The sequence below is a fragment of the Cinclus cinclus genome, chromosome 1 (assembly GCF_963662255.1).
Source record: "Cinclus cinclus chromosome 1, bCinCin1.1, whole genome shotgun sequence".
NCBI lineage: Eukaryota > Metazoa > Chordata > Aves > Passeriformes > Cinclidae > Cinclus > Cinclus cinclus.
This window is the reverse complement of record NC_085046.1, coordinates 101,388,924-101,413,624: the sequence shown is the minus strand read 5'-3', so window position 1 is coordinate 101,413,624 and position 24,701 is coordinate 101,388,924. Positions and strand designations below refer to the sequence as shown.

Below are 24,701 nucleotides of genomic sequence, written 5' to 3'. Positions count from 1 at the left end.
CAATATTTATATACACCCTGCCAGTCGTCTCTTCCTGAGGCTCAACAAACCCAGCTCCCTCAGCCTTTCCTCGTAAGAGCAATGCTCCAATGCCCCAGTGAGGATGGAGATCCCGCCGTCCCGGCTCAGGCAGCTCCCACTGGGAGTTCGAAGCACGATCCGGCGGCACAGCGCCGGAGCGCACCGCAGGCTAGCCCAGGAGGGGCCCGGGGCAAGGCTGAGCCCCCTGGGCCACACACCCCACGCCGCTGTCCGGCCGCTCAGCTCAGCTCAGCTCAGCGCCGGGCCGGGCCGGGCCGGGCCGGGCCGGGCCGGGGCAGCTCGGGCGGGCGCTCCCGCCCTCGGCACTGCGGCGCGGCCCGGCCGCGGCTCCGGCGCGGCAGAGGGCGCTGCGCGGGCCTGGGCGCGCCGCTCCCGCCGGCGGCGGCGGAGGCGCAGTTCCCGTTCCTGTGGCTGTTCCCGTTCCCCTCGGGCAGGGCCGGGCGGCGGCCGCGTCTCGTCCTCGCTGCCCCCTCCTCCCCGTGCCTCGCAGTGGTCGGCGCCGAGGGCGGGGAGGGAGTGCGGCGCCGCCGTATGCATCGCTGATGGAGCCGGGCTCGGGGCTGCCGCAGCGCAGGGCGGGGGTCGGCGGGCTAGACCTCGGGGCGGGCTCGGCGGCGGGGTCGCCGGCGCTCTCGGGGGGGCAGTCCCGCCGCAGGAAGCAGCCTCCGCGCCCGGCCGACTTCAAGCTGCAGGTGATCATCATCGGGTCGCGGGGGGTGGGCAAGACCAGCCTCATGGAGCGATTCACCGACGACACCTTCTGCGAGGCCTGCAAGTCCACCGTGGGTAAGGGAGCGTGTCCCGTCCGGGGGGGGGGGGGGGCGCTCCTCCCCCCGGTGCTCGCGGGGCCCGGCTGTGGGAGCGCGGGGCTCGTACGGCGGCCGCCCTTCCCCGGGCCCTGTCCCGCCTTTCCCCGAGTGCGGGCCCGCTCCCCGCCTGCCAGGCGTTCCCTCTCTCCCAGACCATGTCCCGCTCCTGGGTGCGCGGTGGTCCCATCCCCTTCCCGCCCAGGGCAGCGGGTTTGGGTGGGTTCCTCGGGCGTGGTGCCGGACTTCAACAGAGCTTCTTGGAAAGATCGTGGATGTCCTAGTTACCTTGGCGAGTTGTGAGAAGCTGGTGGCTGGCTGTTTTGGCATTGCTAACGGCAGACAGTGTGAAGAAAAAATTAGGCATGGTTGGTAAAGCACGTTTTTGTGTTTAAGAGACAGAAGTATTTCAGGAGTTGAAAAGTTGCAGTGTATGTTCTGTGTACTCTTCCAATGTATTATTCGACTACTCTTCCAGACCGCAGTCAGATTAACTCCAGATGGCTGCTATGGCTTCGGGAAGAACCCTTCTGTGATGTTAGATCCGAGGTTAATGTTTTATTTCTGGAGAACACTGCGTGTTTGGCTCCTTATACAACTAACAAGAAAAGAAGCTCCTAGTTCTGTAGTGTGCTGTCTTATTCATGGTTTAGTCATCTGTGCGAGTCTCGGAGGTAATTTAATGCCTGCTGTCTTCTAATGCACAAGTGTGTAAAGGGAGGAAAACAAGCTGGTTAGTCTGCGTTGTTATTAGAGTCCTGTCCTTGGAGTTGAACTCTTGTATTGCAGCAAGGTGGTTGTTAAAGTCTGTGTCACTGGAAAATATGTATGCTTAGTTTAATTGTAGCTTGGAATGTGAGGGAATTCATAGCATCTGATGAAAAGTGATTGTATTGCCTTTTAGAAACTGAATTATTACTATCCAGAATGATCTTCCTGTAGCAAAATGATGCACAGTTACACATACGTTTGTTTTAATTTGTGTTTTTCCAGTTATTTAATTCTTTCCTAGGCTAAGAATCCAGGTGTGGTAGTGCAGATTAGCACTGTTATGTTGAAAAATTTTTTGGTTTGAAGTTGACAACTTATCCTTGTAGAAGTTAGAAAGACAGTGATAGTATACCAGAGGCATTAATCCTCAAAGGATGAGTTGTAATGAAGAAATGTTGATGACTTTTCTAGATGAACAGATTAATTGAATTTATGGTACAACTAGAGTACAATTAATTGAGGAATGCATTCTTTTTAAATTCTCCAGGTCTAGACATTAATTTTGACTTTCCTGCATCTTCTTTAGGTTGACCCACATTAAGGTTTCCATCAAGTCTGGGCTGCTCTGTGTAGCTGGGGTTAGTTTCCTGCTGTGAATCTTGGAAAGTGAGGGTAGGTGGTCTAGACCCCGGTCCAGACTTCCAGGCTGACGCCTTTTGAGCAGAACTGACTTCCTAAATAACTGAGACAGTGATTTAAACAGAGATCTTCCTTATTTTAGGGAAGAAACAGGAAATAAGTAGTGATATGCTGCTAGACAGAAGGTTATGTAATGTTTGTTGTACAAGATGTGCCAACATAAAGCAGCATAGGGAAATCAACTTGTGCCAAAATACATGTAGAAGGACTTGATAGTAATGGCATTTTTTCAAGGTCCTTAGACTAAACTTGAGAGCTGTTGAGATTTCCCCAGACTGACTGCTAAATGAAAGAGTTTTTCACAGTTGGCTTGTACTCTTTTTTTTTTTTTTTTTTTGCACTATAAAGTAAGGAAAAGTAACGTGTGCTATTTACATTTCATATAGATTGAAAATAACCCACATTCCAAAACAACCAGAGTTCAGCTTCTAATACACAGTAGGAATCATAAAGCTCTTCCTTTGTCGCCACTTCACTGCAGTTGTTTTCAAGAATTTGCAAGTGGGGAACGTGTTTTGAAACATCAGTGAAAATGCTGTGACTGATCCAGTTACATAAACTGAATGTACCTTGAGATTAAATTTGAAAAGGCCATGTAAACAACCAAAAAACTGCATGTTTTGTATGTACCTTACATTAGCAAAGCTGTATTTAAAATCAGACGCTAGAATACATATTTACTTACGTATCTTGATTTTAATGGTCTCAGCCTTACTTTCATGCTTTTATACTAAAACCTGTAGACATACAGGACAAAAAGAACAACATTTACCACCTTAAGCTTTTGTATGAAAGCAGAGGCTACTCAGAGGACTTCCTCCAACAGTGGCAGAGTTGCACATCTCCAAAGACCCTTTCTGTCTCCTGTCCATAAGTGCTGATAATAGTGCCATGTTATTGAAAAGTGGAGCATTTATGCAGAAAATGGACTGTGTGGATTCAATTAAGAAAGATACAGTATTTAAATGCTAATTTAAGAAGGCTGTGTTTCCAGATTGGTAAAGAAAATTCTTTAATGAAAGCACGTCAACATGTCTTCAGTCTCAGCTCAGATACGGAACTTCTTTGAAAGTGTTCAAAAATAGCTTGGCAGATTTCAGCACATTATTCATAACAGCACACAATGTGCTGTTGATCTAAAATTCTTTTGATGTATTTATTTTGGGCATTAAATTAGTTCCATGGAATATTGTGTCTCCTTAAATCTGCTGTTTACATAGCACTGAGAATATCCAATATGCTCAAATATTTACTGATTTTTGAAAAATTAAAAATTACTCTCTCCATGCCCGTGTCAAATCCACTGTCTTTCTATAATGTAATAATAACTTGTTCAGGGGCAATATTGGGATCATATTAGCTTTGTCAAGAAACATAAATCTACACTTTTTCTTTTAAAGTAAAATTTGATCTCTATATATTATTTGTTGCCTGCATTATTCACACAGGAGCAGAATCCAAACCTATCACTTGCAGGTTTTCCAGACTTGACAATTTAAAAAAATATGCACAAAATATGGTGTGAGGAAGAATGATCTTTCCAAGGGTAGTGGATAAGTACTCATTGCCACATTTGTAAGAAGATTCAAGCATGGGGATGAAGAAACAATGTTGGCCTCTGCTTCTTCCACCCCCTTATCCCACCTTAACTAGTTCTTATCCTAAAAGAAATGCCTCCTAATTCAGATCTCTATAGTTGTGATGTTAAATTTATATATTAATTTTTAAATGGTGCTATCTCAACCTCCTTTTTGTCATCCTTGTCAAATATTCAGTGGCCTCTGTTCTCTTCCCAGTGTCTGTCCAGCTACTGCTCAGTCTCATGGTTGTATGTCCTACCTAATCCACCAATTCTTGGTTCATTCCCAGTCTCCTTGCTGTGTTACTTCCATGACAGATATACAAAATTGCTGTAGCCAGCAGTATTTCCTGTCGATCTAATTTTTCCACAGACATTACACTTCCCTGTGGGTTTTATTCTCGGAACCTGAGGTTCCTGCTCTCCCAAATGTGAGGCCCTGCACTGATTCACCTCTTAGAATGCTGATTGTCCTGGTCCCTCAAATCAAGTTGGGCTTCTCAGCTTTTCTTTTACTTGCTGGCTCAGTATGCAGAGTCTCTTGAGACCTCATCTTATCTTTCATCTCTTTTCCACCAGGTCTAATATCATCCTGGGAAAGAGGCCTTGCCCTTGACAATGCCAGTGCAGTTTATGTGCATTGCTGGCTGTTTTAGCAGCTGTTCATAGGAAACCAAAAGTATCACTTTTAGTAAACACTAAAGTTTCCCTCTGGCCTCATTTGCAAGCAAAATAATAATGGAGTTTGTAATGGGAAGGTTTGTTGGAGATCAAGATGGGAATTTAGTGACCTGTGATCTGTTCTGGGCTAATTGTAGCCATGCAGATCAGTGGCATGTAAATGGAAGACTCCTTTGACTTCACAGAAGTGCTCTTTGCCTTGGTTTCACCTTCATGTGAAATGGTATGGAAGTCAGAAACTCTTGAGATTTACAGAGGTCCATATCTTTTCCTTCCAAGTGGTATTTTTCCAATTATTTATTTTTATAATAGTCATATCCGTGCAAAATTCCCAGTGTCCATCAAATAAACAATGGCAATAGTGAAAACTTCAGCCTTGTCTTTTATCAGAATGCTCTTAAGGCAACTTCAGTCTTTAATATTTAGACAATTATATATGGTCCACAAATATATGGATATAAACATTTTTATATGTATGTATGTATACATACATGTGGGGTTTTTGTCACAATTCAAACCTGTGTTCATTCTCTTTATCCTTAAAAAATGTGAGTTAACAACACAAATGTTCAGTTTCATTCCCAAAAGCTTGTCATATAACCATGATTTTCACTTAAAAGTATCAGACTACTCACTTTTAAAGTGTCTTTTTTCAGAACTGCCCTCTAAGTTACTCCTCAGTCTTTTTAGTTACCTAAACAGTATTCTCACAGGCACTGTAAACATAGTATGTGGTTTTCTAATAATTTTAATTTTTTTCAGTAAATCAAAACTATGGCTTAAAAATAAATGTAGTAATTTGATGTAATCTGAGATGACGAACAATCTATATTAAATTTTCAGAAAATCATCCTCAACTAAAAGAACAACTAGTCAACTAAAAGAACATTTCTTTCTTTGATACAATTGTGTGTGCCTGTGGGCTCTCTGACAAGTATAATTAATTTTAATTTTTCTTTAAAGATTCCCCCCCTCTTCACTAAGATGGCACTGAAAGCTTACTTGTTTGTGGCGAGAGGGGAGAAAGAGTAGAAATGTTTCTTAGTTCACCACCTCATGACAAAGTAACAGGAAGATGTTCTTGCTTTAATCAAGAAACAGCTCTTAACTCAATGTGAGAAATTTCTGCTGTTATGTAAAAAAAAGGAAGGAAGTTTTGATGAGGGATAAGTAATTCTGTGAGAATTGACTGTTCTTACTTTTGCATATGCAGGGTGTTAAAACACCTGGTTTTATGTATTGGCTTTTTGACTAGTGCAGGATAGTGTAAATAAACCATACCAATACCTTATTAATGGCGTGCTTCAGTTTCTTGCCAGACTAAAAACAGAGAGGAGCAGGAGGCTGGAAACTCGCAGAGAAAAACAGTTTTGTCTTACACAAAACCTTGAGATAATTAGGGAGCATGTTTGAACCTCCTTGTTTGTCTTTGGAGATGCAAGTTGTGGCAGAAGCCTGTGTCCCCTGGAAGCTGCCTTTCACCTTTAGGAGCAGTGTAGTCACTTGGAATGGACAACATGGAGACTCCAGCAAGTGAAAACACATGGCCAGTCATTGCTTGCCCCAGATGTGTCAACTAAGTGTATTTTACAGCCTTTGGTATAGTCAGCAATGATTTCCTATGCATAATCATTTGAATCCTTATAAGCGAACAAAACTTTCATTTAAAACAGGAAAAGGTAGGTAGATAATATAAATTATTAGGGTTTAGGAGTAGGGTTTTGTGGAGGTATAGGTATTTTGATTGCCAAGAAGTTATAAGGAAGAGTAAATTTGAAGTTGAACTTTCGTTTTTTCATTTGTAAACTAGATGTTAACTTCAGCTGATAAAAGTATTCAGGTACTGGGTTATATCAACACTACAGGACTGTCAGAGAGCCTTGTAGTCCCTAGTCAGGACATATATGAGAATACACAAATAAAACAACAGGCAGAGTGAAGAGGCCACTTGAATGGTGTCAAACGTGGGGAGTTAGGTTTGCAAGGAGTGGAATGCAGCTGTCAGACTCAGTTTCTGCTGTGAACAGCTGAGCTTGTCATTAGCAAAGAAAAAGAGAAAATAGGGCCATAGGATTCTCAGGGCCTTCTGGAAGTTGGTTAGCAACACTTTTACAACTTATTTCTGATATCCCAAGGAGAGGGAGACTTGATACCCAAAACAAAACGCTTATAGGTTCTGCCTTCTAAAAATCTGCATAGTGTTTCTCATGAAATTACCTTTCTTTTTCCATTCAATTTTCACTTCAGGTCATGTAGTTGTTGACCAGTAGCTCAGTGTTTAATAATGAGAAGTTTGAGGATAAGTCTTGTTCATGAAGCCACAGAGATACTTACTCCTTCCAGTTTCCTCTTCCACCTCATTCTGTTTGCCAGCATTTTGGTACATGCTTTGATCTTAGTGTCTGAAATAGTGTCAGAAGCCTAGGTTTTCTTCTTATTTTATTGTCCACAAGAATGTAAAGAAATTATAATTTCCTCCTTCATCACTGAATTGGGAAGTACCAAGCATCTGAAATGTTTAGAAGTTGTATATTGGACATTAAAATAAAAATCACTTGACTACACCATCAACATTTGCTCACTACATGTATATTACATAGAAAAAAAGAAAATTGGTCTCTGTTTCATTCTAGTCTGTGGCCCAGTTGCCAGTTGAGGTATGGGTACACTTTTATTTTAGGCAAGCAGTCTCAAATGTCTGCATGCTAATCGTTCTAGAATTACATGCTTGTAGCTCTATAGACAACGTACTTTACCTGCCTCTAAAATAATCCCCAAACATATCTAATTTAGCACTAAATTATTCCAAATTTCTTCTTTGAAATTTTAAAATTTGTAACATGCAGCTTGAAAGAGGCATTTCCACTTCGGTGTCTTTTAAAAACTAACTGCTTGCCCTAGAGTTCAATTAAAATAAGACAAAATGGTTTTGGTTATTTTTCCTGGTAGCGGTTTCTGTAGCCTTTTCCTGTACCTTTTGTTGTTGATTGTGTGTCCCCCCCCCCTCAAGCAAGAGAATAGAAATCAGAAGGCGTGCTCTTGAGCCTCTTTTCATTGACTTTGGCAGTTTTGGGATAGGTGTTTGAGTTACAAAACAGGACTAATAAAAATGGCTGTTACCTCTAAATTCACGTGACCTCAGTTATCAAATGTTGCATAAGTAAGAAAATTTTTATGCATAATGCTTTTAGATGTCCAAATTCAATAACCTGTCATAGTCTTCAAATTATATGTCTATTTTAAGGGTTAATTGGTGTATAACCTCTGAATTTTTAAATTGTGTTTCTTTAAGCATGGTCTGATTATCTTTCACTGATTGAATTACTTTGATGCAAATCACTAATAGGCCTCTGAAAATTGAATCCATTGGAATTGATTTTAGTTAGAGGGGGTTTTTTGTGCTCTATTAGCATCTGTTTTCCCAGCTTTTCCATTGACTTTGTTACCAGAAATCTTGTCCACTGAAAGGTCACTCTGTGTGCATTAAGCAAAACTGTTTCCACTTTCTTTTTCTGTCTCTTATGAAAGGAAATAAAGATTGCAAATTTAAACATGAAATGCATAGTAAGAAGTTTCTTTACTATTTTATTTCTAAACAAATACTTTTAGATTTAAAGAGAAACACACAACTGGGTGCAGCCTATCTCAGTTTGTGATTTAGCAGATAACCTCTAGTTCCTGTTAGGGGTGAGAATTTAATGTACTGTAGTCAGTTCTGGGCTGGGCTTCATTTTTGTAGAATTTCAGTCTCAAGTTTGAAAGTCTCAAGTTTGATTCATTGACAAGAGATGTCATCCTCAGTGACTTGCCCTTATCTAGAGCATAATCAGTGTGCTTCTAATTTGAGTCTCTGTTCTCTTTCTTTTAAGGCTGTTTAGTTTTGAAAAGAGTGTGGACAAGTTGTTTGGCTGTGTGTTTAATATACTTTTAAACCCTTCTATCCTGGTAGCACTTCGTTTTTCCTGGAGGAGGCATAGCTTCAGTTGAGCCCATGTTGTAAGATATGTTGTTCTTTGTATGAAGTATGTTTTTCATCCAAAATTCACATGCTGCTATCAACAATGGTACACATAAAATGCGCATTAAATAAAATGTTCCGAATCCTTAACTTACGTTTCACACACCGGGTTAGTGTTGCTGTCCTTAATGCCTTGTTTGAAATACATCTAGCCTGTAGGGAGATCTGCTCCTTTGCAGATTTAAGTTGTAGGGCAAGTTCAATCAGTATATTTCAAATGCTTAAATAAATGCAAAATCAGAAACCCAAACCAGGGGCTGAGATCTGTGTTTATGTGCCTTTTACATTAGTTCTTGGAGGATGTTTGGACTCCTGAAAAAGGCCTTTCCAGCAAAAAATAAGGGTCAAAAATGTGACATCCAAAACACATACAATTTTAATCCATAAAATCCATGAAAAGAGAGGTGGTGATTTGGATTTACTTGTTAACTGAGTGTAATAATTTTGGAAAATTATTGATGGCATGTTGTCCATGCAGGTCTGACATACAGAGACAAGGCTGACTTTTTAACAGGAGGGGAGGTTGTAATAAGCCTTTTGGTTCCCCTTGCATCACTGGCAAATGGCACGCCTCGGAATGGTCATAAGCACATGCACATGTTGGATTTCCTGGCATGTGTATATTTTGTTATTCACTTGACAATAAATTAGCCAGCAGGCCTTTAAATACAAGCTAGGTAGCATGCAAGCCACTGATAGTTTGCTGGTATTGTCACAGCTAAAGAGAGCCTTTTAAAATCTTTTCTTTTTATAAGATACATTATTCAGATTTAATGCACTTGTCAACAGTAATTGTTGATTCTTCTGTTTTATTGAACTCTGTATAAAACCATTCCAGAGTAATTGTATGGATAGCAAAACTTTTCATTTAGGTATTTACATTAACATATGTCAAGCTAAATAATTTCTTTGATTGACCTTTTCCTTAACTCAATGCAATATTTGAAATTGAAGTGGAAAACAAATTATTGTGTTGTTGTTTTAATTGAATTACTAATTTGTATGTAAACTCAAAGCACTGGCTTTGGCAGTCTATGGTAAAACACACTAATGAAACCTGACAGGCTTAGGAATTTGTTTCTTCGTGTGCAAAATGAAAGCTGCCAGATTTTTTCCTTCAGTATTGGCAGACATGAAGCTTTTGGTATTGTGTTGATGCTTACAGAGCATTACTAATTATAAAAAGTAGTTGAGCAACCTTTGGAGAGTTCTGGCACTCTGTCTGACTTAAGTATTAAGTGATGATTCAAATGATTCTGTAGAAGATTCTGTTGGCTTTTCTAAAACTGTTACTTGTTTGTATTACTCCTTTCAAAATTTCACAGTAGGGAAATATTTACTCCTGTGACTTTAAGGTGATTAATAGAAAGATCTGACTTTAAAGTAAGAATGCTGTTGACATATCATTTATTTTGAAACCATCTCTTTAATATGTAGGCTTTTTTCTACTTCATTTTAATCATATATTGTGCCTTCTAGTCCCAAGAAGTCCCATGCTGGAAATGTGGTTTATTGTAACAGTTGGATTTTCACTCCATAGTTAAATAATTTCATTTTTAAAAATATAACAAAAGCTTTTTGGTTTTTTGTTTGTATAATACATCAGTGGTTTGTATAAAAACCACTTCCATAAACATAAAAATATTTTTGTTTTGTCATTATTGAACCTTACATGAAATCCCTGTGATGGTTTTAACACTTGGCTTGGGATCAGAGGTGATTTAGATGTTTTTAATATCAAATGAATGACAAATCATGTGGTACATTGTGTATGACAGAATGGCAGGATTGGGATTGAGATGTCTGGGTAGTTGTATTCAAACTTCTTGAGGACAGGAGAAGTTTAAGGCAAGCAATTACAGTTAATTAAGTAAAGTAACTATCTTGTAGAGAAAGTTGTGACTTAAGGCAATTGCATTTTATAGTTTAAATGCATTTATATAGAGAAAAGGCGTATAACAGTAGAAATGGTTGTGTGTTTCTTTAAAAAATATAATTATTAGAATGGAACTACAAGAATTCTCATTTCACACACTTTGGATACTAGAACATAGCTGGATCATTTCTCTTCTGCTTTTGCACTAAGACAGTTGCTTTTCAGAAGTGTACAAAAAGATTTATTGAAGTTAAGATTAATGAATTATTTGAAGATTTAATAATTTGAATATTTTTATAAATTTGCATATGAATACTTGAAAATTGCCATTAAAGGTTTAGACTATTTAGTAAAAAAACAGTTTAAGACAATAACTCCTGGGGTTTGAAAGAAATACATGTTTGTAAGTGAAGTACAGGCATGATATGTTCTGAATATCTCTCCAAGAATTGACGATTCAGTGTGCTAGACACTATTAAGGACATGGAGAACAAGGACAAACGTCGTAGTGTGATGACCATTACTTTTATCAATATGCAATGTGCAACTGCAAGCTGTTAGAGGGGATACTTGTTTAGGAGAATGAAGGTCAGTGATCCTTCCATTTTTTAAATCTGGTTGAACAATGTCCACCTGCTCTGCAAACTAAAAATATGGACATAATGGCCAAGTTCAGTTCCTTCTGTCAAAGTTAAATTCAGTTTCAATTCTGAATATCAGCAGGGACACTCAGCTTTTACCAAAGGGTAATCTTTGGGAAAATGTGTTGTTTTTGTTAGAGGAAGTAAAAAACATTTTTCCTCTTGAGTTTCATCCCTATTCTTAGTTTAGAATTGCACGTGAAATAACAAAAGTGTTTCCAACACCTTATGCTTCTACACTTCTATGTGAGTTTTAAGTGTATGGGTCTGAACCATGTTCTCATTTCTTTTTTTATTTCTCCCTTTTTGATTTAGCTCTGTTAGGAGGGATGATGTGTAGAAGGAAGAACTGAAGCAAAAATCTTCATACAAATGTATCCTAAAATGAACAGGTCCACAGTGTGCAAATCTGTTATATTCTAGGACATTTATTCCCTGCTACATTTTTGTAGTTAAGATGGTAATCTTTCATGGCTAGGTATTGTTTGACCACAGCATGTATTATATGTTGCTAGCCAGCATTATTTTTTTTTAATAGAAGTTAAGTCTTTCTGTATAATAAAGTCTTCATGGTTCTATCTTTGATATGTACTATGCATTCAAAATATGACTGGAGTTTTGAGATGGTGAATAAAAGTACCATACAGATATAAAACAAATTTTAAAAGTCACATACCCTCTTTGAATATAAGAGGTTTGCTAGTAAAGATTTGCAGGACTTAACAATGACAGTCTTGAAAAACTTCTTCATAAACCAGCCTCAATTCCAGCACTTTGCTGCAGCTGTATACTTTACAGATGCTAAGCATCCATCCTGGAAGCCAGAGCTATGTTGCTCCTGCATCACAAACAGCAAAACTGATGTGGAGGGATTGGTTCTGCTCCATGCCTCCAGGGCATCTGTGCCCGTTGGAAGTAGAACAGGCTTGTCCTTGACAGTCGAGATGAATAGGAGAGAAATAATCATACTATGCCTGTTGTTCTCTTTTGTTGGGTTTACCTGCTGCTGGAAATTTTGCACAAAGTGGAAGGTTTATGTTGTGATGCTGCCAAATTGAATGGCTCACAAGCTGTATAGTGGTTGTCAAATGCCCCTGATGTTCCTGAGTTGATTGTAGTGGTGCAAACCCTTCTGCTTGTTCAGACTGTTACAAGTTGATCTGAGAAATAAAAAGTATCAAAAAATAATAATTACACCCTCATTACTTTTGCTTCTTATTCCTCCTTTTCTGTTTGCTGTATTTTATTTATAGGTGTTGATTTTAAAATCAAAACAGTAGAGCTAAGAGGAAAGAAAATTAGATTACAAATCTGGTAAGTAAAACAAACATGCAACCAGCAGTATGTTTTAATTTTTATGTTCTAGCATGAATTAATATGCTTGTCTAATACTACTATTAACTGTTATAAGCTGGTTTAGCTCTTACCCTATTACTTCTCTCCTCCATTCCCACAAGACTTAAACAAAACCAAATAGCTTTTAGATTTTTGTGAGGGTAAAGGAGGAGAAGGAGAGATGAAGTTAGAAGTAGGGCATGAATATAATTACTGAAATATTAATGTATCACAGAGGCCTTGAGCCCCTTTTCCTGGAAGAATGACATCACCTACACAAGAAATAGGAGTTCTACAAACAACAAAAGTTGACTGTGTTAAATAGACACTAGAGAAAGTATATTTTGTTTTCTTTATTTTTCTGGACTGATTAAAACTGACCTTCATTGTAACAGCAATTATAAAGCAACTGTGAAGTATTTTCTGCTGTTTTTCTAAAACTTGGTTTAGGCAGTGCTGTTTCTTTGACACTGTTTTTAAATAACTTAAAAGTGAAGGGCATTCAAGACTTAAAGTAAATCATATCCACTCTAAACATGGAAAAATAAAGCAATCCCATGCAAATAAGACTATACCTTTACTGGTACTGATGTCCTACTACAGAAAGTTCAGTGTCTGAGCTAAACTCTTCCTTTCTGGAGTAGGCTGCATGATTTCTGGTAATGGTTCTCCATGTTAGTGATTGATACAATTTTTATTGTTTAGAAATTACTGAGCTAAACACTCTTTTGTTTTGCGGAGTAGTACAATACGTAAACATAATTACGAGAGAATAAACCAGCTATGTTCTATACATTAATCTTACATACTACTATGTAAAAGCTTAGCTTTGTTTTTTTAACAGTGTGTGATGTATAATTGGCATTGCAGTTGAACTGTTTAAGCTGCTAACAGTCCATAGGGGGGAAGCGCTAAATATTCCTTTTATTACACTTCTAGGATATTCTGGTAGTTTTTCATTCTTAACTATATGGATGCAGTGAATTCAGTTTACTAACTCCTCTTGGCAGGTCACCATCAATTCTGTCTGTCACACCATGTGTCTGTCTTGCTTCCTCTGAGTTAACTGCTGCTTCATCTTTGGTCTCATCTGTCACCTAACACTTGAATGTTAGTGGCATGTCTTCATTCATCTGTCCCTGTTTGGAAACCTATGACCACAAGACTGGCAGTTGAGCCAGCAATTGTTAGCCAGGGTCTGCTGGAGCTGACAGAGGTAACAAAAAATTCTGATGTGGAGATGCTAATATATGCCTAATATGCATTCTTACTATGAAATGTGCTAAGCTTATAAAAAAATTCTCATGTTGAATAAATATATTATAGGAGTAAAGATTTTTGGAAAAGAGATGTTTAAACCATTATTTTCCACATATTGAGAATATGCTAATAGGATATAGGAAACTTTAAAAATTGAATTTGAAAAGTTGATACATTGCTATGATGTGATAATTGCTTCTATGGGAAGCCTTAATAAAATGGCAAGGAAAGCACAATGCAAAGAGATAATATTTTAAAATACAATAAAATTCATGAACATGACATCTTGCTACTAAGTGTCACTTTCTCTCCAACAGAGGAAGTTAAAATGTTGTTCTTATACTTGATCTTTAAAACTGCCTTGGCATACTTCCAGTTTTTTTAGAAAAGCAATTAGATAAGTACAACTTTGGCTAATTAATTCTGAATTCTGTTGAGTATGTTGTTTGGCCTACCTATAAATTCTTATTATCACAGAATCATTTAGGTTTAAAAAGGCTCTTAAGATCAATTAAGCCAGTGCTGCTAAGTCCACCAGTAAACCTTGTCCCCAAGGGTCATATCTGCATGTCTGTTAAGGTGCTCATCCTGGCAGCCTGTTCCAGTGCTTGGCAGTCCTTTTGGGGAAGAGATTTTTTTTCCTAATAGCCAGTCTAAACCACCCCCCCCTCCAGTGGAACTCGTGGCTGTTTCCTCTTGTCCTGTCACCTGTTTCTTGGGAGAAGAGACGAGCCGCCACCTGCCCACAGCCACCTTTCAGGGAGTTGTAGAGAGCAACAAGGTCTCCCCTGAGCCTTCTCTTCCCCAGGCTAAACAGCCCCAGCTCCCTCAGCTCCTGATTGTACTTCCAGTTGTTGGACTGTAGAGGAAAGCAATTTACCAAGTCAAACACTTGGAAGTTTAGAAATGGAGACTGCTGTTGTGTGGCTGATAAGTCAGTCTTTTTTTTTACCTACACAGTGACAGAATTTAGGCTGCCTCATATTTCCTGGTAGTGTTATATACATTGACTGCAGTAACTTTGCCTGAAAATACCTGTTTTATTCAGTCAACAGATAAGTTCTGAAGTTTACACTTACCTGTTTTCTTAAAATGCCTAAAGTTGCATTTCAAAGCATGAAATTTTGTTCATTTTTTTAAAGTAATCTGATGGTTCTTCTTCCAGAGTCAGACAAGAATGGTTTTTAAAAAGTTTACTTTGGTATTCTTATGGCCACTTCACCTGTCTCTCCCCTGACCACTATCAGCAGAGTGTTTTCCACAAAGCTCTACCACTTGAATTTATCCAAAGATACATTACAACAGTGCAGTGTTGAATATTTCAAGCTATTAGGTGTGCAAGACGTCCTTTTGAAAGCAGCTTTCACTCCTGCTGCTGTTAGGAGAGTAGAATACAAAAGGACTTGTCTCCTGTGTCTCTTTCATAATGGGGAGCTGTGCCCTGATCATCACAGAGGCGTATCTGTTCTCACCTCTAGCTTCCTATCTGGTCCCTATTTCCCTGACTTCCAGTCAGGAAACAAGCTTCTACTCCTTAGATTATGCAATGGTAGAGCTTCACTGGGGACAGAGAGTAGTATCCACCTTTTCTGTGCCACCTAGAACAGTGAAAAGCCCCTTGGGTTGCTAGAAGTGGTAGGATCCAGTAAATCAGCTTCTGCCTTGCAGTTCTAGGCTGACACCAAGCTCCTATGTCCTGTGAAAAGTAATACCTGCATGCAGCTCAAGTCATGAGGTAGAGTAACCAGAGCTGTTGGATAGTGCAAGCATCTATGAGTCAGTGTTTCTTCAAAGCTAGAAAACTGGATCAAATAATAGGAACCTCTCAGTGATGCTTTGAAGCAGGAAAGGAAGGTGTGCCCTCTCACCTGAGTACCCTGGGCAGTCTCTGACACAAGCAGCTGACACAGTCACTTCCAGCTTCCCCTCTGAAAGGAAGGACCTCGTTGTGGGAAGCAGTGCTGCTCTGCCACTGCTCCCAGTTCCTTGCTGGGTAGCCAGGGGAGCTCTCTGATACCTCTACAGGTTTAATGCTCAAGGTAGCCAGCGACCTGGGAACACAACAAGCTTGATTTGCTTCTGAAGGTGTTTTAAACCAGTGCATTCTCATTAAATGTTCACATTCTGCCTGCTCTGTTTTCTAAGAGACAGTTGTCTTGGAAAGTCCCTGTTCTAGAATATTGAAGAATGTATCTTCTTTGGTTCAGTACCTCTGAAATAAATTTTTTATAGAATAAAAGATAGTAAATGTATTTGTGGTTTATGGGAGGAAAAGAATGTGTTTGACAGGTACAATTAACTTCTAAAATTACTTTAAAGCATTTTAAAAAATATTGCCTATAAATTCCATAGAAGCATGTGAAAGTGATAAATTAGTGTTAAGTTTTTATGTAAGTTTCAAAATATTTTCACTTCTATTACCACTTTACACCACGACTTATAAAAATATTAATTTAACTAGAGAGCCGGAGACAGTTTTGAGTCTGTCCACGTGTTTGTTTCAACTGGTTTAGACACAGAGAACATTTATGTAAAAGAGAAATTATCCAAAGATATTTTAATTAAGATTAACCATATTTGTATTGTGTTTTATGCAGTCTGCCATAGAACATGACAAGTCAACATTTGAAAATGGGCTTTGTGTGATTTTTTAATTTGCTTTTGTTTGTTGTAATGTATGTTTGTATTTTTGGAGTGATGTCTAGTTTCTGTTTGGGAAGAAAAAACCAGTCAAGCAGTTGAATTCTCTAATTGCAGATTATAGCTGATTGAGGAGTTATACACTGTATATTTTTGATTACAAATTAGACCAGTGCTTTTCATTTAGAAAACTTCCATGGGAAAAAAAAAATCAGAAGAAAACTGCTATTAAAAAAAAGTGTTAAAAAAAGTAATCTGATGGGTTTTTTTCAGTTACGCCAAGTCATTGTTTAGGTTGTAGTAACTTATTTGAAAACTTCTGGAGTTTAATTTAATTGGAATTAAATTGAACTGTCTTCTGGTATTGTGTTGATTCTGACCAGAGCAAATAATGAACTAAGTAGCATTTAGTATCACTCATGAAAGTCATGATGTTATGTACCCGTAGGCCAGTTAAACAGTGGCCATCTCTTCTTCCAGCTTTCCACTAGTGCCTCAATAGCTATCCTTACTAAAATACTCCAGCTGCAGGCATGCAATGCATCCATGAGAATAGTATAGTGAGAATAATTGCTCCAGCCCTGCGTGTTAGAAGAAGGCATTTGAAGTTAGATGTGTTTTTACTGTTAGCTCTGTATTAGGGGTTGTCATTTTTTCCTCAACACTGGAAGAATTTGCTGGAAGAATTTTCATGAAAAGTATAATGGCACCTAGTAGAAGACAAGATTTTCTTTGCTAAAGACCAACTTGATACTCAAACTGCAGTTTACTTAGGTAGCCTGGGGTGCATCTTAAACTTACTTACTGCAGAAATAGTTTTCCAGCTTTCACCTTACAGTTTGAAAATTAACACAACGTAAGGGTAGTGTTGGAGACAGCAAATTCAGCTTATTTTCTTCCAGTTTTCAAAGGAAATAAGGGTTAGAATATCATGCTTACAATCAGAAACCTGCTGACTGGTTTCATTTCCACCTGCTGTAGAAGAGGTGAAGTGTGGGGGAGTCAGTGACTTCAAGCAAGGCAAAAAAAGTCTGTCATAATCCACTGTAGTTGGCATGACTCAGGTGACAGTCAGTGGTCATCTGGCCATTTACTTAGGTAGTGGACAGCCAGGCCACTGGGTGTTGGATGGATGCCATGGATGTTCTAAAGTGGCTGCAGCGTGTGGTATGTCCCAAAGAGCCAGCAAGCCAGACTACAGGTTGTGTGACATTTGGATGAAGGACCTACACAAATGGGAGCACAGGGTGCAGCAGCCTAGGAATGCTAGAAACTTTTCAAGAGCCTGAGGGTGTTGTGGAGAGAGGAGAAGTTGATAGTACCAGGTCGACTTGGAGATGGAGCACTTAGCAGGGCTGGGGAATGTGGGGTTGGAGATAGCTGGAGTGGGAGAGTTGTGTAATGTTGCAGAGTTCTCTTCATAGCCTGCTTAACCAGTGCACTGATGATGACTGCCTTCAGGGAGGGTAGTTGAACATTAGTGTTTGTTTCTCCTTGTACTCAGTGATCTGGTACCCTGTGATGGAGTTGCTAAAGGTCCTTAGCACTCAGCTGAAGGCACAGATAGGTGACTCTGAAATACCCTCTTTATTTCAGTTTCCAGTAAGGGCACAGAAAAGAGGGAAAAGACTGTCCAGCAAAACAAACTGACAGGCAAACAAAACCAAAAAGCAGCTTTTCCCATTACTGTGAACAAAGATAGAATTGGTGTATTCTCCCACATGGAGATATGCCGTTCCACCTGCCATGTAGTTATTTGTGCTCAGAATGATGGAACTAAATTGTCCTAGCCCTAACACACTTCATCAGTAGGCTGGATTAACAATAGATGCTAATCTAGGTGTTCTGTGAGGTCATAATTCTGAGAGTTCTGTTCGTAAGCACTAGAGCAATGTTATCCATATGTGGAAAATCAACGGTTCATACTAAAATTATTACATTTTTAACAGACTGAACATCCAAAGAACCTTCCAAAAAATTAAGCTGTCTGTAGCAAAGAAGTAATGGAAAAGAATGTGGAGTTACTTGCTCTGAGTAATATTATATATGTATCATTTCAGCTGCCAGAACTTGTATTGTTTTACAAAAAATGCCTCATTAGTGATAAGAAAACAACCAATTAACCATCTAAAACTAGTTTGCAGTAGTACTGGTGCTAGACCTTATTGAAATGCGCTACCTGTTTTCAATTTCTGTAGGGTCCCAGAGGTTAATATGAATGTAATTCTGAAGTTCTCAGAGTGGGATTTGAATAAATATAAAATAAAATTAGAACGGATGCAATAGGAATTTGTTCTCTTCTGCCCCGTGTTGCAGTATCATTGGTTTGCAGGGAAGTCATTATTTTCCCACAGGCTATGAAGCAAAGGTTCCAAATCTTTTTCTAGTGTACACTGCTTTACTTTGTAAAATCACTAGCAAATATTTTTTGCTATTGAGTACACTTGTGGCAATTTCAGGGGCAAGTTAAATGCTTCACTTTGAAACTTGCTTGAAATTCCTAAAGATTTTATGCAGAGTAAGATAGGTTTGTGGTAGTCTATTCTACTACTTGTTGTGCATAGAACTTTAACGGGATTAAATCTTCAGGACAATCAATGTGGCATTTTGTGAACATGACCTTTTTTTTTTGGTTTTTTTTTGGAAACAAGTGTTTCAGGTCTCCATTGTTAATCTCATTCCCAAATTCATTCTTCTCCTTTTGTCTAAAATGTGACTGTTGAAGAGGATTAATTTTGAAGTTTTGAGTCTCAACACACATGCACACAATTTTCCCCACTCCACTCTTAATTTTGATCCATCTCTTGACTTTCTCTAACAGTGAAATTTCAAAATTATCCCTTGACTTTGGGGGCTGAACTCAAGCAGCAAATGCTTGATCACTTTGGAGCACCATATAACCTACTTTCAAGTTGAGATGCCAGTCACATTTTAAGACTTAGGGTATGCACCAGCTATTTTTTTAGTATAACTGCTAAAAATCTTCTCTAGGCAGGATTGATTATGTGATTTAAAGCAGTTCAGAAGTTTTCATGGTTCAGAAAAAATAACTCTTCTGTCTCATCTACTCTGGAGCAGAAGCCATAGCTAGTATGGGTGACTTAGTGCCATTGCTGGAAGTTAGTTTCCAGTGTGAATGCACCCTGTCTGAAATAACTACAGTGAGCGTGGAAATGTTACTTGCACACTTCAGATAAAGTAGATGTAAGTGTGAAAGCCAGGTATCTAGTACAAAAGTTTTACCACTTGGTGATTGCTCACTCTTTTCATTCGCTTCTGTGCCAGTTGGTTTTGCAGTGGTTTTAGAACCGTGGCTGAATTGCTGTGGTTGATCCAAAAACCGTCTGAAAGCTCAAATAATAATGATAAGTGCATTGCTCATATTATAGTTGGGTCTGTGGATGTGTTTAGTAAGCATGTATCCATTTATTTTTCATTTTTCCTGGGCTGGTAAAAAACCCAACCAAAAATCCACAAAACAAACAACAAACCCCAATAACACAAAACCACCTTTATCTCCTGGTACATTTTCATTGGATAGCTTCATTCTCAGACATGTAGAAATGTTTGGTGGCCTTTCTTGGTGAAGTTAGTATGGGATAAATAGTTCTAATATGAAAACTTTTTATGGTTGAAAGTACTGCTTCATTTTTTTTTCCTGAAATTCACACAAATGGAAGGAAATGTAGTGTCTCTAATGAATGTGGGAGTGTTATTATTAAAATGTAAACAAAGTTATTCTGTACTTTTTGGTGAAATATTTGTGCCACTGTTTGCTGCTGCTTCTTAGGGACACAGCAGGTCAGGAGAGATTCAACAGCATTACCTCAGCTTATTACAGAAGTGCCAAGGGAATTATTTTGGTGTATGATATCACCAAGAAGGAAACATTTGATGATTTACCAAAATGGATGAAAATGATTGATAAGGTATGCCTTAAGTATTTTATTTTTACATGCTTTTCTTTTTTAACAAGGATTTTTTTTTTCCCTCAAAGAAATTTACAGCATTGGTTTAGGATTAATAAACTACTGTCAGCTAATTTTCACTGATTACTTTTAGCCAGGACTTTGCATTGATGTGGTTTTGCTGCAAAAAGATTTTCCATTCCTGCTTCCTTGAACTAGAATTGTCCCAGTTAGAAGTGTCAGTGAAAATCTGTAACATTGCTCATTTACCTTTGCAGTGGGGGGAGGGGGGGTTGTTTCCTGTCTCTGAAATAAGGTCATTGTGTTCATTCTTAGATAAACTAGAGCAGCTAGTTCTCAAGTCACATTTTTAAAATGGAATTGAAAATTTGAAAATTTTTGAAATAATGTTTGGGAAGAACTTTACCTATAAACTGCATCAGTGTGGTTCCTTATTTAGTAGTGGAATTGCCCTTTTCTTGTTTTGTGATTGCATTACAAAATCTTACGTCTAGGTTTAGTTAATAGAAATGTTTTAATTGCAGTATGCTTCAGAAGATGCAGAGCTTCTATTAGTTGGAAATAAACTGGACTGTGAAGTTGATCGAGAAATTACTCGGCAGCAGGGAGAGAAGGTAAGGACAGGTCTAGAAGCAAAGCTGTTGTTGCATTGCTGCTGATGGTCCGTGGCTACTCTTGTTCAGACTTTTGGATGCATATTGAGGAGTGGTGGTGATCTCTCAAAATCCATTGATCTTTATTCGTATATAATGTGCAGTTAGATAAAGTGTGTTCCTGCTGGAGTGGTGTATCTTTGGTCTAAAGAAAGAGTAAGCTGCAAGTTGGCTTACACTGCTAGTCGTGTAGGGGATACTCCTTTTTAGAAAGGGGATGTAGTGAAGACTTGAAGCACAAATGGAGATATCTACTCAGGAAATTTTTGTGGGCCTTCTTTCAGTACTATTTTTGGACAGGCAACAGCCCTGCTTGATTATGTGGCTCACCTTTGTTTTCACATTCCTTTTATTCTCTTGCAATGCCAAAAGTGTTGAGAAACATGGCAAGAGAGTATGTTTGTTGTAGTGTCATACTTGGCACCATCTTGACCAGAACAAGGTCAGTATGGGCATACACAAACATTTGGAAGTGAAGGCTTATTCCAGACTTTTGGAGTCAGTGCTAATTTTTGCATCTGTACTTCCGTTTTCTATGTTTTGAATAATAGAGATTAGCTGTTCTGAGAAGTTCTTTTTGGCAGTCTGCAGCAATATGTGTCAACTGAATACATGAATTAAGTCTGGAAAAATGCAGACCACTTTTCCAATAAACCTATTTTAGCAAAAACTAGCTATATGTTGCTGTACCATTTCTTGTACCATGCAGATTCAGGATTATTAATTGAATTAGACTTCTATCATGGATTTGGGGAAAGTTGTGTGTTTGGGGCTTTTTTTAAGGTTTTATGAGGAGGATATATATTTGCTCTCTGTGGCTGTTTACACATATCTTCATGGAGTTATTTTATTTTCTCTCCCATCAGTTTGCACAGCAAATAACTGGGATGCGGTTCTGTGAAGCAAGTGCCAAGGATAATTTTAACGTGGATGAAATATTTCTAAAACTTGTTGATGACATTCTGAAAAAGGTAAAATACTCAGGTGGTAGTATTCCTCTGCTCACACAAATAGTCAATGTTTAAATAATGACTGCACGTGCTTGGGAGGACAGAGAGCAAGTACAGATTGTTAGGTGAAATTTTTGGATAATCCATAGCAGGCATGAGGCAGTTCATAGACTGCTGACCACTGCATTTCACTAATAAGAAGGCCCTGAAATGGAGGCTTTTGCTGTCAGTGAACTCTTGAAATGAGTTCTTTCTGTGCAGATAACTGTTTACAGGTGATTTTTCTTTTCTTTAAGATGCCACTGGATGTTATAAGAAATGAGTTGTCCAACAGTATCCTGTCCCTGCAACCAGAGCCAGAAATCCCACCAGAACTGCCTCCTCCAAGGCCACATGTCCGTTGCTGTTGACTTGTTACTTCCTCCAGAGTGAAAAATATGAGCAGGAGGGTAAAGAAAGTATCTGTACTACTCTGCACTACAATCATTTGGCAGTTTCTCGTTGCACTTTGTTATTCGAGTCAGAGCTACACACTAACTTGTAAATATGCAAATATACAATCCTATGTAGGATTCAAGTTTAACATTTAATTATTACCCCTCTCCCTCACAATGATGTTTCATTCATTGCCCCAGTGTTATAAATACTGTACAGTCGATGGGGTTTTGCCACACATCCAGTTGAGGAGGAGGAGAAATTAAATCTATACCTATTCTTGACATAAATGTTGTAATAGTTCTTTGTTATTATAAACAGGCAGGCAGAAGCTCTTCTGGTATGAAGATAAGTATATGGTGCTTTGCTAACTATTTTAAAGACAAATTTTTTAAAAACAGAGGACTTTATGTACAAAGCTTCCATAATCAGCATTATGTTTCCTTTTATTGTAGTGAAAACATTTTTGGCTGTAGTATCCTCTGCTGACTGGACTTACTGAAAAGCTAAGTTTAATTTTTGGCAGTCTTTTATTTATTTTGTTTAATGCTGCACCCTTTCTTTGTGTACCAAGACATCACACCTGGTGCAGATCTAAGATTGCACTTTGAAAAAGCATATATAATTTTCTGCATAAACATGAATTTGGTTACAAGAATCATTAAGTTTCAATAAAAGAATTGAGGTATATCAAGCTCTAAAAGAAGGTATAAAAAAGCAATGCTGCTGTCCTAGACAAATTCATGAGGAAAAAAAAAAAAGATGATACATTTTCCTGTGCTGGGGAATATATATATGTGTATTTTTGTCTGGACATCTGTAGGGATGGGGGAAGGGAACCTAAGGTAAAATTATTTTCTTTCCTAATGGTGGAAATTATTCCCATCAAGCAAATACTGTGTTAGGATTTTATCTGATAATGAACTTGTGAATTATATCTTTGGTATATGTTTTATTAAATGCACTGTTTAGTTTAGCTGTGGTAAATCAGTAGATACATATTTGAATAACTTGGTGTGTCCTGAATGTTGTGGTATTGAAAAACATTGTGGTCTTTCTAAACGAATGAAGTGCAAATAAAATTTTGTATTTATGAATGACAGTGGAACTGCACCTGTTATTAGAATGGCAAGTATCAAGTGATGGGTAAAAGGTAGAATCTGGAATATGGAACAACACTTGTGTTAATTTTTTTATGATTTAATTTTCTGTTTGACAGTTCCTTTAGGTGTAGTTGGAAGAGCAGCAGACATTAGTCATTCACCTTGGTCACTGCTCTGTTGGGAGAGCTGCTGATGACCTGGCCCAGCTGATATCTTCAAATAGCATGTGACTGCTTGTCATGCTGTCTTAGCAGGTGGTTGCCAGACTATTAATTACACTGACAACACAAGTATAAACCAGTCTTTTTCACACTACAGCTTCTCTACTTCGCATTCTCTGGTGCTGGAACCCATTTTGTCACTTTTGCCACTCTTCTAGCCAGAACACTGGCACTGAACAGTAAAGTATACCACTGACTTAAACAGTTTCTCCCTGTTTTATGGGAGAAAAAAAGACAACTGTTAACACACAACAACAACAACAAAAAAAAAAAAAAAAAAGGAAAGCCCTTATTTCACTGAATAAGCTCTGACATTCTGAATTCAATGCCATGCAGGCCTGTAGCACACCTGGATTTCTACTGACAAATTAAGGAAAGCATGGTTGATATTTGTGCTTATGTCTTCTGCCACCTTGTGCCTAAATAGTTTGCTTTTTAAAATAGTAAACTTACAGTTTACTATACTCTTGGTAAGATAAAATGAATTTCTTAAGCACTTCTAGGAGTTCAGATGATACTGTGGGCAATAGCAAGGAAGGGAAAACTATGGAAAGTGGGTTTTAACTTGACAACCATTTTATTTTAGCTGATATGTTTTTATTTGTACTTAGAAACTTGTGGTTTTTTTCCTGCAGTTTTGAATTTAATAAAAATTAAGAAATTTGACTTAGATAAACTTTCTTTTTGTAATTCTGTGCTGTTTGTATATAGGCAGATTGGGATCTCAGTCTCTTGTACCAAAAATTAAAAACTATTGCATTTAAGAAGGACATATTTATTTGAATGCTTGAATGTGTTTTATTATTCATTGGAAATCATAAAGTTTTCAGGAAACCTATTTGCTTTCCATCCATTACACTATGAAGAGGGTTTTGTCTCCTGATTTTATCTCTACAGCTTTTATATGAATCAAAACCAGTTTATTTAAGCCCTTGCTCCACCCAGCAGGCATTAGTGATGTGATGAGGGGAGGGGGAAAACCAGTTGTCTCATGGAAGTCCAGCAGTCAGCCCAACCTCTGTTAGCATCTAATGGTGGAATATTTGAATGGTCTGCACAACCATCGAGGATCACAGAATGGAAAAAAAAAAAGGAAGATGAGCACTGACACATCTGTGTTAG

At 38.4% G+C, this 24,701-nt stretch overlaps 1 protein-coding gene across 1 annotated transcript; it reads left to right on the top strand.

Annotated features, from left to right (window-relative positions):
- Nucleotides 1–575: 575 nt before the first annotated feature.
- On the top strand, nucleotides 576–24,115 carry RAB12 (RAB12, member RAS oncogene family). Its single transcript, XM_062500951.1, has 6 exons — nucleotides 576–828; nucleotides 12,307–12,367; nucleotides 20,079–20,217; nucleotides 20,742–20,831; nucleotides 21,737–21,841; nucleotides 22,117–24,115. The coding sequence occupies exons 1-6, from the start codon at nucleotides 585–587 to the stop codon at nucleotides 22,228–22,230; spliced, it is 753 nt and encodes a 250-aa protein (XP_062356935.1). The 5' UTR covers nucleotides 576–584; the 3' UTR covers nucleotides 22,231–24,115.
- Nucleotides 24,116–24,701: the final 586 nt, after the last annotated feature.